The following is a 17,107-nucleotide window of genomic DNA, read 5'->3' as shown; positions in this document are numbered from 1 at the left end:
CAGTATGACCCAGAGGACAGTGATTTGTATAGAAGAGAAATACAGTTTTAAAGCGAAAGTGAAACAGTTTTTTCTTTCACCGAGGATTCCTAGTTTGACGGGGAATATTCATGAGCATTTGAATCCATGCTAGACCCCATGATGGAGAAATGGAAGTCCTTGCACCCCTAGTGCAAGAGGAATGGAGAAAATACATTAAGATATACAAAGTAATGCGTAATATTTGAGAAAACAAATGCAGGAGAAATGTTTAAAGATTGGGGAAATGCACGACATTTATTGTGGGATCATATGGCACGGTAATACTAGAGAGGTGTGATATTTGCAGTGTTATTCAACTAATTTGACATTTATTGTGCCAAATATTTTTTTGTACATTTTTCGAATTAATACATACATCATGAGGTGGTTTTTGATAAAAAAAGATTTATTAATAATTGTAATATTTTGAATTCCAATTGAAAAGAGGAATAGTGGAATCACATCAGATCTTATTATTTTCCAAGGGAGCTGCTTTTGTTGGTCAACTACTCTTAGTAATTCCTTCTGCTCTGCATATGAAATTCATCACCCATTAAGGCAACTATGCTGGGGTTGCAGGTACTTAAGAAAAAGGAACTCTGAAAATGAATGGTTTATTTTCATGACAAACCAACTTGCAAGGTCAGTTCCAAAGTCGATCTCAAATATCAGTGGGGATTTAATACCATGGCCCTCATTATGACCTCAGCGGTAGGCGGCATGGCTGCTGCCGAAATCGCATCCGGGTCGGGGTCCACAGAATGAGGAATTACCGGGCCATTCCGAGTTCGGAAGGCCCGGTAATTCCTCCCTCCAAGGACCCGGACCCGGTCCTTCCCCATTCCCATTTAGCCCCCATAGGGCTGAATGGGAATGGGAGAGGGAGCAAACAACGGGCCATTACGAGTAGGCCCGTTGTTTTCTCCCTCTTCCCCTCGCGGGACCCGGTAAGCACGCCTGGTTTTCCCAGGTATGCTTACCGTGTCCCGCGAGGGGACCTCGTAATGAGGCGGTACGGGGTTAACGGCGCCGGCACCTTTTACGGCACCGTTAACCCCGTACAGCCAGGGTCGTAATGAGGCCCCATGTCTTAACTGAAAAAGTTTACTTCTCGGGCTGAGAGTAGCATTTCATTGCAACACTGATTAAATCGCAATTTTTCACATTTATGCACAGTCCATTATGGATGGCAGCTGAATGTTGATAGGTAGCAGCAAAGACTAAAGGAGAAGACCATTCCTGAATTGGTCATTTGCCTCCCTGGTCAAGCACCTCCAGATAGGCATGTTTGGAGGGTAGGCAGTGTTATCACACTCCATCTTCAGCGCTTCCTTGTGCCCCAGATGGGGCCTGATCATCGTAGAAAGTCTGTGCCATGGCATGGGCCACTTTATGCACTTTCTTCTCTTTAGCATCTGGACCCATGTTACGGCGCGCCAGTTTGATCCAGTACTGCTCAGTCCGGGGCAGATAGTCCACATACTCCTCACTCGGATTTACAATTGGATGATCCTCTTCTGGAGGGAAGAAATAAGGGAAACGGAACCAATGAACGAGGTTAGTGGGTTGGTTAAATATACTTTACAATTACATAACTAGGCATGAAACACAAAATACATCAGATAAACCACACAATACACCAGGCAAGCCATGCAATAAATCAGATTAAAGTGATCTAGTCCCATGCAATAAGATGCTTCATAACAAATTGGGAGAAATATACAAAAACATTGACTAATGCATCACAAATACTTTCAATCTACAGTGATACGTTGATAATGAAAGGTCAGTGGCGAAGAAAAAAAACAATCACTGTTCCTAGTACACCCACCAATCAATCATACATTACAGCCCAGGAACTTTACGATGTATCAATGTCCACTAAACCACTGTCCCACTGCCAGCTGTAAGGAAGGTATGGTATCAACATTAAGACGGACACAAGTGACCACAGTTAAAGGGTGCTTATTGAACTTCAACAAGGGTTTGATAAAAGTCTATTTAACCCTAAATCTACAGATGGGAGCAAGCTTGGACCATCAAATAATAATACAGACCTAGTGGAGTCTCATCAAAATAAAAGGGCCTATACTAAAGAAAACTATTGCCAATCCTTACCGATAAATACAAATAGTGTGGGTTAGTGTTCATGAAAAAGAAAGAAGTGTTCACAAAATGATATGTCAGGATGTTCAGGCCATTGGTTTCCTTTTCCCATGTTTTCAGCACGGAACAAGGCGGTTCACTCGAGCAAACCACACACTCTGGCTTCTTCTACACAAGGCTACAGTTCCAGTGCCAGCATCAGGGCCTTCTGTGTCCAAGTCTCTTTACTTCAAAGTCTCTTGATTCAGAGGGCCTGATGTACCAAAACAAAACACAAAGTTCCTTTCCTCCTATAAGTATTCAATTCAGGTGATTCACCCTTGAACCGCCTCAGCCAGGCTCAGATCCCTTCGTCTCACAATCGTTACTGTGGATCTTCCTCTTCCGGGCTCAGATCCCCCTTTTTACAATGCTCAGATAATATTCTTTCTCGGGCGACTCATGGGTCACCCTGGATCCCCCTCATCTGGGCTCAGACCAATTTCAGTTCACATTAAACTCTCGAAAACCTTTGAATGTGCACAGGGTTTAGCTTGACCCGTTGCAGGACCACTTCGATCTCAAGATTCGCTTTTCACAGTTGCCAGCCATTTGGATACATAACAGAGACCTTAGAATGAGTACCCACGTGGCGCCAGACCACTCTGCCTATGGTATCTTTCTTCGGCTCCAAATGTTCAGTCACTCCTCTGGTTTTGAATTATATTTGCGTTTATTGTCACATAAGTTTCACACACTGTTCACTTTAGATGCCTTTCATATATTGTTGCCGCTTTAAACTTTGGTTCTAACACAGGCTGGTCTGGTTACAGTGTCTCAGACTCACTGGCTGTGCTGTCTTTACTGGCGCTGCTTTGTTGTAGGAGTCAAGGACCACACCACAGCGGCAAACCCTCCTCCCCGATTTGGTTATCGATGTGGGGGATCACTGGGTATCTCCGACACCCAATGCAGGTTTCTTCAGCTTTAGTCCCAGGTCCTTGGTTTCTTATTTTCAAAGGTTCACGAAAGTAACGGTCTGAAAAGGTCAAGGGCACCTCCCTCCTTGCAACCCTTTTATTAAACTGCCATCTTGCAACTGCTGCTTCCTCGTGTGCTTTGCCTTTCTCAGTGTGTGCTTTCGTGCTCCATATTTTATCCGTGTGGGGAAGTGTGATGAAGTCAGGTGTGTGTAATGATCAGTAATTGCCGGACCATTGTATTGGGCCATGTCAGGTATACAGCTCTGGTGTTAGTCTGTTTTCGCTCCCGGTGTGCAGTCTGTGAGAAAGTGTTTGTGTTGGGAAAGGTGCTGGTGGGTGGGGATGACTGAGTTCCTAAGTATCCATCCTGGTTGGATGGGGAAAAGGTGTTACCGGGAAGGGGATACTGGGTCTCACCCTCCAGTGTCCCACTCCCACTCCCCGAAAACCCTGCATCCAGGTGATCCTCCCGCACTGGTCCACCCCCAGGAACTGGATTATAAAAGTTTTGGCCGTGTCCTGGCCACCTGGATGACAGATCCCCAGGGACTAGCAGGTGAGACACCCTCAGGTTTCTCACACAGCACACAAAGACCACTACTCCCAATTATTTCCCAAAACCTGCCACTTATGCAAGCACACCAGGTACAGAGGGCTTTGTCTCTGCCAACTTTAAACCTATGGGATGACACGTTGGTGAGTCCCTCTGATGTAATGGCTAATCCATTTTACCAGCCCTTCTCTTTAGCTACTGACACCTACGGACAAGCGCCCACATGGTCCATCCTGAGTAGTCACTGCATTTGCATTGCTGAATCATCACCTATAGACGACAGCCCTTTCCTCAATCGGAACAACTTGTTGCAGTTGTTCCACAAGGCACCTGAATTGAGGATTACATCCAATGATATCCTAAGTGTGGAACTACCTGTCCTTTATAGCACTAGCAACTGGGAAGTTTCACATCTGTGTCACTGGTGATCAGTAACAGATTGGCTTGTTTTGCTGAAACCCTTAGGAACATGGGATCTGAAATGCCGCAAGAACTGGGTATCCCTTCGCTCCTCTATACACAATGGAGGGAAAAAAAAGACAACCTGCAAAGGGAGTTTTTTCCTCCGAGTAAACAAGGCTTCCATTCTTCTAACTCGGGGGCTGGCAATCGATGTTGGATGCATCCTAAAACTGAATATTGGGGAAACCCCTTTTTGGAATGTGCTTTCATGGAACACTTGCATGTTTAAGTCTTGAACTGCTCATACTGGGGGTTAAAGCTTTAAGTACAATGGATACAATTGTATTACAGGAGACATAGCTTACTACCTCCCTCATACTAGATGGCTATCAGATTCTTACTCGAGATGCTACAAAAATCAAACAATGGGTGCCCTAATGGCTGCTTATGTATCAGAGTAAGATCAAGTTAGGAGGCCCATCATTATGATATAGGAACAGACTGCTCTTATTGTTTAGGCACGGTTAACAACTTTCCCTCTGCTGATGTGTGCACATTAACTATTAACCCTTATGATCCACCCAATGGTAGGTATACCCTTGTGCTGTCCACTAAAATAAAGGAGGTACTTCAGGGCTGGCAGCTAAAATCACCTGGAGGGGCCCTCCTGCTGGCTGGTGATTTCAACGCCCATTGTATAGGCATCAAGGATGAGTGGTTACTTGAATCTGGAGAAATCACATCAATAGACTCAATTACCACGGGCAGTAAACACAGCCTGGGTTTGCTGAATAAGGGCCACAGGTGGTGAGAGTTGTTAATAGGTTTCGGCCTTGAACCCCTTCTCTCAAGTGTTTGTGACACATTACTTCATGTCACCACCCGGCAGAGTGGGGAAAACTCGACCTGTTTTGACAGCATATTTGTCTACCAAGGTTTGTGTGCTTTGGTGTTGAGGTATGAAGTTAACAGCACCCCTTTAAGTGATCACACCATGCTGTATGTAACTTTTAGTGTCCATAAACTGACCAATACGGTTGGTTACCCGGCACTAGCCACCTGCAACTTGCAGTGGAGACGAATACTGTGGTCTTAAGATAATGTTGATAAAATGAACACTAGCGAGAGACAATCACTATACAATGGCGGAATTTTTGCAAATTGCCAATAGGGACATGTCCACGCTGTTGGCTTTTTTGGGGCCCTCTACAATGCGTCGGAAAGTGATGATCTCACAACAAAAAGGCCCCTTTGATATTACCATACATTGGAGGAAAGCTGTGCTATGACAGTCCGTAAACGTAATTAAGAGACATGCTACTAGCAATACCCCCTACAAGGTAACAAACTAACATATGGATTGAGGGTGTCAGCAGCCAGGGACACCGAGCGAACCAATGAGCAGACCACCCGGATAGGGAGAAGCGCCGGAGGCGAAACCATGTAAGACAGCAGTCTTCCAGCAAGACACCGGAGACAACAAACGAGCAGTGAGAGATGGCAGCAGAGAACAGAAAAAAACAGACCTTGGACTGTGGCGGCCCCTGGCACGGATACATATCAAGGAAAAAGACAGACACGTTCCTCAAGCACAATTGCATACGAAAGCTGGAATTACTTTGCCACCAAAGAAGAGGCGACAACTAACTGTCTACCAACCAGGGACACAACACAAACTATATAAAGACTTATCAATCAGAGAAACAGAGGGCAGAAAAGGCAAAAGGATCAAGAATCAGGGACTACATCAGCTCACCCCAGAGGAAGTAAGAATCTAGCATATTGACACTAAGGACAGAGCACCGAAGGAGGGCTAGAGGGCTAGTTGAAGCCCAACTGGGGGAAGCGCTTCGTGTTTCCTTTTTTTTAATAAACCCACAAACACTTCACAACAATGGTTAAGGGACAACAAAGGATGGAGGCATATGTGGGAGCAAAACCAAAAACAACCAAACAAGCCCAGGACCAACAAGGAAGAGATCTGGGCACATCGACAGACAGGTGGGGTGACACTGAAAAACCTCATGACAGCCATATACAAGACACAAGGACGACATGCATTACTCATCGTAATAGCATTTCTGATGATTGTATCTGCTTAGATTCACATGCTGTGCATATGGTCCAAAATCCAGTGGTAACCGCAGAGTATTGCATCTTGTCTTTCGGTCCCCGAAAGACGATGTCGGCATAGGCGTGTCTGTAACACTATCCCTATCGTGACATGAAGTGTATCCAAAATCCCTCACACGCCGAGGTCCCTCCGATTGTATTTTTTCTGCCATGTGGGAGGCCAAGGTTATTGTGAGCGAGTACATGAAGAGAGAAAGTTGAAAGGCGTCAATGTTCCTTCCACCTGAGCGGGGAGGCAGAGAGGGCGCATGTGAATCTAAGCAGATACAATCATCAGAAGAACAAGTTACTCTCTTATCTGGTAACGTTCTTTCGATGGTATGGTCCGACGACGTAGTCCATATCTATGACAGTAATCACCACAGCTGTGCTGCTTCGGAAAATCTTTCGCCGTCTGTGTCCTGCGTCGATGACGTCGATATGCCGCCCTCGAGGACCTCCTCCGATGGTCGACGTCACTGGATGTTATAAGTAGGACGCACGACGCCCGTAGCCTCAGTTGTAGTTTTTTCCCAGAACATGTGGCACCAGTCTTCTGCCAGTTTGACCACACAAGGCCTTTCGGAAACGTAAGCTGCAATCGCATAAGAAATTCTGTAGCGGGGAAGGCAGGGAGGGAGCGATATGGAATACGTCGTCGGACCATCCCATCGAAAGAACGTTACCAGGTAAGAGAGTAACTTGTTCTTCGAGGGGATTGGGTCCTCCGACGTATTCCATATCTATGACAGACTCCCAGAGCAGTACCAACGTAAGGAGGTGGGAAAAAGACTTTAGAAGATAGACATTTAGAATGCCCAATCAAATTGCAGAGTAAAGGACCGCCTTGCCAAAAGCCAGATCCTGCCCACGGAACAATCGAGGGAGTAGTGACGTACAAAAGTATGGACTGAAGCCCAGGTGGCTGCATCACAGATGTTACAAATAGGAACACCCCTCTGCAGGGCAGTAGAGGCAGCCATACCCCTGGTAGAATGGGCCTGCAAGCCTATCGGAGGGTCCTTACCCGCCAAGTGGTAACATTCAGAAACTGCCAGGATAATCCATCGAGACAAAGTCTGCTTAGTAACAGCTTGTCCCAAACGCCTTCCAGCGTAACCAATAAAGAGTTGATCGTCCACTCTGACCCAGGACATGCGTGAAATATAAAAGCTTAAAGCTATCCTAGGATCCAGCCTATGGAGCCTCTCCTCTTCCTTACCAGGGTGCGGAGGAGGATAAAATGCCGGAAGAATAACCTTCTGGCTTAAATGAAATTCCGACACCACCTTTGGAATAAAGGAAGGACAAACTAAGGACAACCCTGTCCTTGTGAAACACGGTGAAGGGTGGCTTAACTGAAAGTGCCTGTAACTCACTTATTCTGCGAGCGGAAGTGACCGCAACTAAAAATACAGTTTTTAGAGTTAACAGTATCAAAGGGCAGGAATGCAAAGGCTCAAACGGAGCACCCATTAGAAACTTGAGAACAAGGTTCAAATCCCAACCGGGCACCTGGAAAGGTGACGAAGGGAACACATTAGTGAGCCCTTTTAGAAACTGAGAAATTAAAGGAATTTTAAAATAAGAACACTCTTCAGATGAGCGCTTAAATATGGACAGCGCCGCCAGGTAACCTTTAATGGTACCCACTTGCAGGCCCTTGTGGGCCAAAAAAAGCAAAAAAGACAGAACCACAGGAATGTCACATGAAAAAGGATCCACATTCTTAACCCTGTACCAGTCGCAGTACTTTCTCCAACGGCAACGGTACAGGGACTTTGCTGCTGGCAGTCTGGCCGAAAGCAACACCTCCATCACGTCTTCAGGGAGGTCCCAATCCTTATACCTCAACTTTTCAGAAGCCAAGAGTGAAGGTTGAGGGATCTGACCACTGGATGGAGAACCTGACCCCCCTCCCGTGAGAGCAGATCGTCTCGGTAGGGAAGACGACGTGGAGGGCAGATGGACAAGTCAAGAAGGTCCGGGTACCACGTCCTCCTGGCCCATGCCAGAGCAATGAGGATCATCCGGGAACCGAACCTCCGTAACCTCTGCAGAACTTGCGGAATGACGGGGACTGGAGGAAACGCGTACAGCAGAGGGAATGACCACTCCACCATGAACGCATCTCCTAAGGCTCCTCTAGGAGGGAATTCCCGCGAGCAGAACCTTTCGCACTTCCGGTTCACACTGGAGGCGAAGAGATCCACTTGAGGGGTCCCCCAAAGGGCAAAGATCTCCAGGAGAATCTCCCGAGCCAACTCCCACTCGTGAGAGATCGCGCTCTGCCTGCTCATAGCATCCACCGTCTCGTTTTCTTCTCCGGCCAGATGAACTGCCGAGACTGAAATTTCCTGCTGGATTGCCCAGAACCAGAGCTGCATCGCCTCCCTGCACAGAGGAAGTGCCCTGCCCCCCCCCCCTTTTTGTTGAGGTAGTGCATGGCCACTGCGTTGTCCGTCAGAATCAGGACATTCTTTCCTCGCACAGTCGGCAGAAAAGCCTTTAGGGCAAGGCTGACGGCCCTTAGCTCCAACAGATTGATATGGAGTCTGGACTCTGACGGAGACCAACGACCACTGTCTGTCAACTTGTTGGCATGAGCTCCCCATCCCGTGAGGGATGCGTCCGTCACGATCGACACCTCCGGCCAGGGTAGCCAAAATGGAGCCCCCTTCATCAGATTGCCTTCGACGGCCCACCACAGAAGGTCCTGGGCGACCGAGGGCAGCACCTGAACGGGGTCTGACATCCTGCCGGAGGACTGAGACCACTGGAGCTTGAGCCCATTGCAAAGATCTCATCCGCAACCTGGCCTCTGGCACCAGAAGAATGCAGGATGCCATGAGGCCGAGCAATCTCAAGAACTCGAACGCAGGGAGACTCTGGGCATATTGGAACTTTTGCACCATCTGCTGAATGTGATGAGCCCTCACCTGGGGAGGAAAACACTGCCCCAGGGACGTGTCGAGCACTGCTCCGATGTACTGGAGCCTCTGAGTTGGCGTAAAGTGGGATTTCTTTAAGTTAAGGGAGAAGTCCAGCTTGTGGAGGGAGTGGCAGGTGACAGACAGATGATCCAGGACTTGCTAGGGAGAGCGCGCCCCGATCAACCAATCGTCCAGGTTGGGGCAGACGTGAATCCCCCCTTTCCTGAGATGCGCTGCCACCACTACCATGAGCTTGGTGAAGACCCTCAGGCAGAGGTCAATCCGAACGGCAGGACCCGAAACTGAAAGTGCGAGTCGCCAACCGCGAACCTCAGGTACTTCTTGTGCTTTGGATGGATCGGCAAATGAAAATAAGCATCCTTGAGGTCGAGAGACACCAACCAGTCCTGAAGTTGAAGGGCCTGGAGGACTTGAGAAAGAGTAACCATCTTGAACTTGTCCTTCCTGAGGAGTTTGTTCAAACCGCGCAAGTCCATGATGGGTCTCAATCCCCCCGTCTTTCTTTGAAATAAAAAAATAAGGGGAATACCATCCCTTGTTCCTCTCTGCTACAGGCACCAGTTCTATGGTGCCCTTCTCCAGCAGGGATTGAATTTGCTGCGCAAGGGGCGGATCCGGACTCTTCAAAGAGAGGTTCCCTGGTGGATTGTCGCGAGGTCTCTGCCGGAAAGGAAGACAGTAGCCGTGGGCTATGAACTCGAGAACCCACACATCTGAAGTAATGGCACGCCATTCGACAAGATGCTGCGCCAGCCTCCCCCCAAACAGCAAACCATGGGACATGGCCTCATGACTGAGCTGAAGCAGCTGCGGCGTTGCCTGAGGGCAAAGAGGCAACAGCCCAAGCGGCCCTGGCACTCCTACGGTGGCCCCTTTGACTAGCAGCTCCTTTCACTTTACCAAAAAATGAGTAGTATTGAAAGGAACCTCCCCTCCATTGCTGTCCCCTAGGACGAAAAGGCGGAGGTTGGTGAACTGCAGCGCCCAATAACTTCGCTGCAGCTTTTGAGGTCTGCAACCTCTCAAGGCTCTCGTCAGCCTTGCTGCCAAAAAGATTGACACCATCAAAGGGCATGTTGAGGAGCCGGGCTTGCACATCAGGAACAAACCCCGACTTCCGCAACCATGCAGATTGGCTGACGCAATCTGCCATGTCCAAACCCGGCTAACAGCCTCACACATGGCATCCTTGCCATCCTGGACCATAGCAAGAAAACCATCCCGTTCGTCCCCTTCGGGAATATGTTAAGCCGCTAAGGAAACAGTTCCACAGAGTGTGCGTGAAACGTGACAAGGCACGTATGGAGTTGGCAGCCTAAAGAGCCATACCCCCTGAAGAAAACACTTTCTTCGCCCAACCATCAAAACGCTTGTCGTCGCTATCAGGAGGGATGGTAGGATACGACGCCTGCTTTGCTGGAGCCGTAGCCGCCTGCAACACCAAACTCTCCGGAGTATGGTGCTTGGTCAAGTAGCAGGGGTCGCTACTGGCTGGGTGGTATTTTCGCGGCAAAGACTTGCCTACTGCCGGGAGACTCTCCGGAGCAGTCCAAGCCGCCGCCACCCTCCTCTGTAGAGCCATATGGAACGACAGTACCGGGTCAGTTGGTGGACCTTGGTTGAGGATATCCGCGAGGTCATCCTGAAGAAAATCCCCTGGGGGAGCAGACCACCCCAAGTACTCGGTGACCCTTGACATAAGGCGCCAGTACGAGTAGTCGGCATGGGTACCAGGCTCAGGCCTACAAAACTCCATCTCCGGAGAGGCGTCCAGACCACTGGCGTCATGCAGTGACTGACGCAGGTCCTCAATCTGACTATGTCCCGAGATAATCTCATCTGGCACCGTATCAGGAACCATGCCATCATCAGAGCCCTCATCCACCTCCGAAATGTAATCAAGATGGTGGAAAGTGGGCACAGAATGGGGAACAAAGCCATGCTTGGCTAGAGCCTTTCAAGGGGGTTCCACCATACCCCGGGGTACCCCCGTCGAAACAGCCTCGAAAGGCGTTGAAGGCGTCGAGTGAATTGGCGTTGATGCCGAACGCGGCGCCGACAGCATCGACGGCGTCGACACAGGCCTCGAGGGCAGAGCCCCGAGCATGTCCTTCGACAGCCTGGGCGCCGATGGCATCGACGACTTCCTCAGAGGCGGAGCCTCGAGAGAGTCCCTCGACGACCTCGGCACCACAGGCGTCGGCATCTTCTTCGAAGACATCACAGGTGCACACGGTCTCGAGCGCGTCGAGGACCGGGACCTGGAACAGGCATGACAAGAACGATTCCCGTTGTCCGAGCGGGACCTTTCCCGCGAATCGTGCCGATCACCCGAGCCCAAAGGCGTACGAGCGGTGTCTCTAGTACGGTCACGACTGACCCCACTCGGAGGCGCGGATGGACCGGTGCCCTGCAATTCAAGAATCGCCAGCATTTTATTACCGAAGGAAGCCCAGTCCTCCGGAGTCGCATACTTGGTGGGATAAACTACCCGCCGACGGGCGGAGTCCTCGGACGAGGAAGGCGACCGATGACAGCGCTTCCGGGAGTGCCTCGAAGAGGCAGAGGAGTGGCGGGACCCACTCCGGGACCGAGACCCCCTAGGCTTACGACGACGATGCGGAGAGTCGCCCTCGAATCGTCCGTCGAAAGCCCTTCCGGGGCTTGGACACCTTACCGACCGACAGTTTCTTCTTGCGCTCCCGTAAGGCTTTGGACGTAAGCGACTGTCAGTCGACACAATCATCCGTGTCGTGGGCCTCCCCGAGGCACCATAGGCAGGCGTCGTGCGAGTCCGTCACCGACATCTTGGACCCGCAGTCCCCGCATTTCTTGAAGCCCGTATGCGGGGTGGAAGAAGAGGAAGACATCCCGAAAACTTCTTACAACCGAACAGGTTCGAAGAACCGATAGTACAGAAACTCCGAAGAGTCGAGGCGCGCCGAGATCTCCCAAGCAAACACGTTCATGGAAAAAACGGAACTGAGGCTACGGGCGTCATGCGTCCTACTTATAACATCCAGTGACGTCGGCCGTCTGAGGAGGTCCTCAAGGGCAGCGTATCAACGTCATCGACGTAGGATGCAGACGCCGAAAGATTTTCCAAAGCAGCACAGCTGTGGTGATTACTGTCAGATATGGAATACGTTGGAGGACCCAATCCCCTCGAAATGCTATTACGGTGAGTAATGCATGTCTTCTGATGCTTGTTAATCTGCTTAGAAACACATGCTGTGCATAGACTAGCGAGCAGTACCCAGAGTTGGAAATGGGTTGTGAGAAGGAACAGTAGAGAAAATATGTCTTAGTACTACTTGTCCCACCTGCGAATCAGACCTAGAATGAGTGTCTAGGCAATAGTGTTTTGTAAAGGTGTGTACAAAACTCCAGGTTGCTGCTTTGCAAATGGACTCTCGGGGTACATTTACAATGAATGCTATGGAAGCCCCAGTGCCCCAAGTAGTGTGCTCTAGGCTTGAAGGGCAGTTCTCTCTTAGCAAGAGTATAACATAGGATGATGCATTTGACAATCCACCTTGAGATAGCGGATTTAGAGATAGGATCCCCCTTCTCTACCAGCTGCCACTGAAATAAAAAATTGGTTTGTTTTTCTCAGTGGTTTCGTCCTTTCCAGGTAAAACATGACTGCCCTGCGCACATCTAGTGTGTGTAGGCTTCTTTTGGCCATGCTAGTGTGATTCTGGAAAAAGGTAGGTAGTTCGATCGATTGGTTCACATGGAACTTCGAGATTAATTTAGGCGCAAATCTGGGATGAGTGTGCAGAACTACCTTATCCCTGTGGACTTTTACACAAGGATCTAGAACAGAAAGGGCCTGTAGTTCGCTAACCCTTCTAATAGAAGTTATGGCCACTAGGAAGGCCGTCTTGTAAGTAAGGTCTTTTAGACTTGCTTTATGCATTGGCTCAAAGGGAGGTCCCATGAGTTTGGTTAAAACCACATTTAGATCACATCCAGGAGCTGGGTGAGAAATGGGAGGATGAATCCTCTTAACCCCTTACATTAAAGCTTTAATCACCGGTATTTTCTACCACAACACCTTCTGTTGTGACGTGGTGTAGGCTGAGAGAGCAGCAAGATGAACTTTTAGGGAATTGAAGACCAACCCTGTGTCTAACAAATGCGTCAGGTACAGCATAATGTGTGTGGGTGAGCAATCAATGGGATTGACGCCCTTGGTATTACATCAGATGACAAACCATTTCCATTTGCTGGAATAGCAACAGCGTGTGTTAGGTTTCCTAGCTTCCCTGAGAATGTCCAAGCATCTCGGAGGGAGCTGAAGGTGTACAAACTCTATGACCTCAGGAGCCAGACGGCTAAATTCAGAGTTTGAGGGCATGGGTGTAGGGTCTCCCCCCTGACCTGAGACAACATGTTGTAGGGGCAGGGTAGTTTTACTGGTGGTGAGAGGGACATTTCCATTAGATGAGCGAACCAGGGTTGGCAGGCCCACATGGGGGCTACCAATAGCATGGTGGCTGGTTCCTGGGGCATCTTGTGCACCATCTTGTTGAGTAGGGGAGTCAGGGGGAAAAGCATAAAGAAATTTCCCTGACCATGTTATCCAGAGACCGTTCCTCTTGGAGTGGTTCTGGGGGTACCTGGAGGCGTAGTCTTGGCATCGGGCGTTTTCCTGAGTTAAGAACAGGTCGATCTCTGGGAAGCCTCATTCTGGGAAGACGTTGGACACAATGTCTTCGTGCAGATGACATTCGTATTCTATGGGTAGTGGGAAATCTCTGCTGAGCACGTCTGCCAGAAGATTGAGTTCCCCTGGAACGTGTTGGAACAACAGAAACATCTTGTGTTTGAGAGCCCACATCCAAATGTTGTGGGCCGTCCTGGATAGCCCTGGAGAGTGTGTGCCCCCTTATTTGTTCAGGTAATACATGGCTGTGGTGCTGTCTGTCAAGACCAGGACTGTCTTCCCCTGTAGCTGTGTTTGAAAGGCTTTCAGTGCTTTGAACACTGCTAATAGCGCCAGTAGATTTATATGGTTGGATGCTACTTGTGGGGACCACACTTCATGCACTGTCTGCTGAAGCAGGTGAGCCCCCCGATCCTGTGAGAGATGCGTATGTCATGAGAGTGGCTTCCACTGCAGGAGTGGTGAAGGTTTTTCCCTTCAAGAGGTTTTCCCTCGACCACCACTGCAGAGAAAGAAAGAGGGCTGGTGAGACAACTACCAGATCTTCCCATTGTCCGCTGGCCTGACACCACTGGCTGTTGAGCCACTCTTGCATGACACGCATGTGCAGCCACGCATGGGGAACCAAGTATATGCATGACGCCATCACACCTAGCAAGCGCATGGCTGTGCGTACCATCACCTCTCGACTGGCTACATATTGAGGGATCTGAAAAAGCATGTTCTCAACCCTCTCGTCCGGATTAGAGCACCCAGAAATTGTTTTACTTGACTGGGGACTGGAGTTGATGGAGAATCCCAGACTGAACAGACTGAACAGAAGGTCTACAGTCTTCTGGATGTTCAAAAAGCATGTGTCGTAAGAATCCCCTGTTATGAGCCAGTCGTCGAGGTAAGGGTAAACCGGGACGGACAGTCTGCGCAGGTGTGCTGACGCTACTGCGAGGACTTTTGTAAACACCCTTGGCGCCGAGGCGATGCCGAAGGGGAGCACTTTGAATTGGTAATGCCTGTCCTCTATCATGAAGCTTAGATATTACCTGTGCTCTGACAACATTGAAATATGAAAGTATGCATCTTTCATGTCCAATGTTGCCATGTGGTCCCCCTGTTTCGACAGTGGGATCACCTCCTGTAGCGTTACCATACGAAACTTTGAGGTTTTATACGTTTGTTCTTTGGGTGCAGGTCTAGAACAGGGTGCATGGTGAGGTCCTTTTTGGGTACAAGGAAGTACACTGAATAAATGCCCTTGTTTACCTGAAGAATAGGAACGGCTTCTATGGCATCCTTTCCCAGCAGCGCTTCCACCTCTTGATTCAGGATCTGCAGATGGTCCGGTGAGAGGCGCCGTGAGCGTGGCCGTCTGAACTCTGGTGGTCAGGCGAATTCCACGCAGTACCCGTGGGCAACTGTTTTTATAACCCACTGGTCTGAAGTTATCCCCTCCCATGCCGTGAGGAAAGATGTTAAGTGCCCCCCGACCGGGGTGACATGGGAGGGGACCTGGATTTGTTGGTCATTTTGGACCAGAGGCTGCGGCTCCTCTGGGATTGGGGCCTCTACCTCTGCCACGTCGCTGACCCCTAGGTGTGTAGTAGGCGGGGCTTCCTGATGTTTGTCCAGAGTTATAGTTACCCGTGTTGTAGTAGTTCTGACTTGCACGGGACTGCCCTCGAAAGGACCGACGAGAACCACCTCCCCTTTGGTGGGAAGGTTTCTGAGTTATTTGTTGCAAGGACTAAGAGTCTCATGCTCTTTCTTGGCCGTCTCCAGGGCATCGTCAACCGCTTTCCCGAAGAGATTGGTCTCTTCTATTGGTTTGTTGATAAGAGCGGCCTGTGTTTCAGGCTTGAACCCCGAGTTGCGAAGCCAAGCGTGATGCTTGAGTAGAGTGCCCTGGGCCAGAGACCTGCCTGCTGTCTCAGCAGTGTCCAGAGTGTTCTTGATTATATTCTGATTTACCTGCCTGCCCTCGGCCACGACGGGTTCAGGAACCTCCTGTAGACCTACTTGTACAAGGTTCCATTGTGCGTCTGCATAACTGGCCAGCAGCGTGGTGTTATTCGCTATGCGTGTGGTGTATGCAGCTGCCGAGGTAACACTTATCTAGGGCGTACAACCTCTTGGATTCCTTATCCCCTCCCCCGTAGCAAGGGGTGCTCCTGCCCGTTTCTGGGTGGTAGTGACTACCAAGGAGTCGGGGGTGGCGTGGCCTTTAATATACTGAGGGTCCGAAGGCGCTGGCTGAAATAGTTTTTCCACTCTTGGGTTTACTGCCCGGGTCTGACCTGGCGTGACCAGGGAGGGGCCAATCTTCTTTTAACCAAATGTAGGAGGGGAATGGCTTGGCTTGAGGGGGGTTTCTCCTAGAGAATGTCCTCCACAAAGTCTTGTTCGGGTACCGCCTCCTGTGTAGTGATCTGAAAGTGATCTGCTGCCTTCCTTAAGATGGCATTGAAGGCCATTTGGTCGTCTTCAGGTGAGGCCTGGCGAGCCGGGGTGGATGGAGGAGAATCCAGGCATAGAACATCAGTGTCCTGATCTTGCGCGAGTAGTGTCCATGGCTCTGTTTCCACTTGCTGGGTTTCCTCCCAGTTGTCCATGGCATCTGCCTGGTCCTCAGTGTAGTCTTGCAGGAAGGAAGGGTCGTCTTCACTGTAGATGTCCTGGTTAAGTGTCCATCTGGACCACATCTTCATGGTGGACAGAACCCGAGGACTGAGAGTCAAGATTTTATTGGAAACGTGAAGCCGATTTGTCTCCAAGGGTGTTGGACAGAGGCTCCTGACCGCCCTCGTAGGTTTTGCGAGTATCATGGCACCATGTGTCTTTAGACTTGTCCGCGGCCTGCCCCATGCGTTTCGACGGTGTACGTACCAGCCCGACTGCCGCAGTAATTCTCGCGATAATGTCTTCAATCTCTGCCGAATCAGCGTGAGTTAATGGGTTTGAAGGCTTATCGGAAGATTTACCGCCTACAGCAGCGTTAGAGGGCCTAGCGGTAGATTTTTCACCTGGAGGCCTAAGTTTTGGGCCTACCAGGCCTTAAGGGAGAGACGAATGACCGCGCTTTGGCATGTAAACCCTATTTAGGGGTAGCGCCCTTCTTTTTGGAGTGCCCATTTGTAAGAAGTTGCTGCGGAGGCGGGGAAGGCTGCTGATCTACCCGATCAGAGGAATCTGCCGAAATTTTCGACGGCCCTGTTGGCGCTTTCACCTTTTTCGACGGAACTGTCGAAATTGGTGGTGGGGTTGTGTGCTTAGTGTGTTGCAGTTTTTGTACGCCCTTGTTGCCAGGTGTTGTCCCTGAAGCGCGACTTGG

General features: G+C 49.7%; 1 protein-coding gene across 1 annotated transcript in view; it reads right to left on the bottom strand.

Moving 5' to 3' along the window:
* Positions 1-406: 406 nt before the first annotated feature.
* KLHDC4 (kelch domain containing 4) overlaps positions 407-17,107 on the bottom strand; it is a 461,477-nt gene continuing 444,776 nt past the window's right edge. Inside the window, exon 12 of the mRNA XM_069636170.1 lies at positions 407-1,538. Coding sequence (XP_069492271.1) covers positions 1,330-1,538 — 209 coding nt within the window. The 3' untranslated portion in view covers positions 407-1,329. The remainder of the gene's footprint in view (positions 1,539-17,107) is intronic.

This window comes from Ambystoma mexicanum, chromosome 1q (assembly GCF_040938575.1).
Source record: "Ambystoma mexicanum isolate Mex_15411 chromosome 1q, UKY_AmexF1_1, whole genome shotgun sequence".
Taxonomy (NCBI): Eukaryota; Metazoa; Chordata; class Amphibia; order Caudata; family Ambystomatidae; genus Ambystoma; species Ambystoma mexicanum.
This window is presented reverse-complemented; position numbering and strand designations above follow the sequence as displayed.